Source organism: Cystoisospora suis (genome assembly GCF_002600585.1).
Source record: "Cystoisospora suis strain Wien I chromosome Unknown contig_1463, whole genome shotgun sequence".
Lineage (NCBI taxonomy): Eukaryota > Apicomplexa > Conoidasida > Eucoccidiorida > Sarcocystidae > Cystoisospora > Cystoisospora suis.
Window position 1 is genome coordinate 49,347 of NW_027154263.1, and position 225 is coordinate 49,571.

Below are 225 nucleotides of genomic sequence, written 5' to 3' on the forward strand. Positions count from 1 at the left end.
CAGGTATCTCTCTCACACGTGCACGAGGTTCGTTAGGAGAGCCAGAATAGAAACTTACTGAATTTCATTGGATTGATCTACAGCAGCAATCTCCTCATAGAGAGGTATGACAATAAACTTCAAGAAACCTTCTTGGCCCTTTGGAAAATCCATGTGTTTCCGTCGATCAAACATAGGAGTGATACTGCGTCCTGCATGCATGCAGACATAGAAGAGGAAGAAGAG

The 225-nt window shown here is 43.6% G+C and overlaps 1 protein-coding gene across 1 annotated transcript in view; it reads right to left on the reverse strand.

The window, feature by feature from the left end:
* The window catches only part of CSUI_003343 (3 5 -cyclic nucleotide phosphodiesterase domain-containing protein), a gene marked incomplete at its 5' end in the record, with an annotated part of 18,201 nt that overhangs the window by 6,116 nt on the left and 11,860 nt on the right, over positions 1-225 (reverse strand). The window contains one exon of the mRNA XM_068063541.1: positions 59-184. Coding sequence (XP_067924486.1) covers positions 59-184 — 126 coding nt within the window. The remainder of the gene's footprint in view (positions 1-58; positions 185-225) is intronic.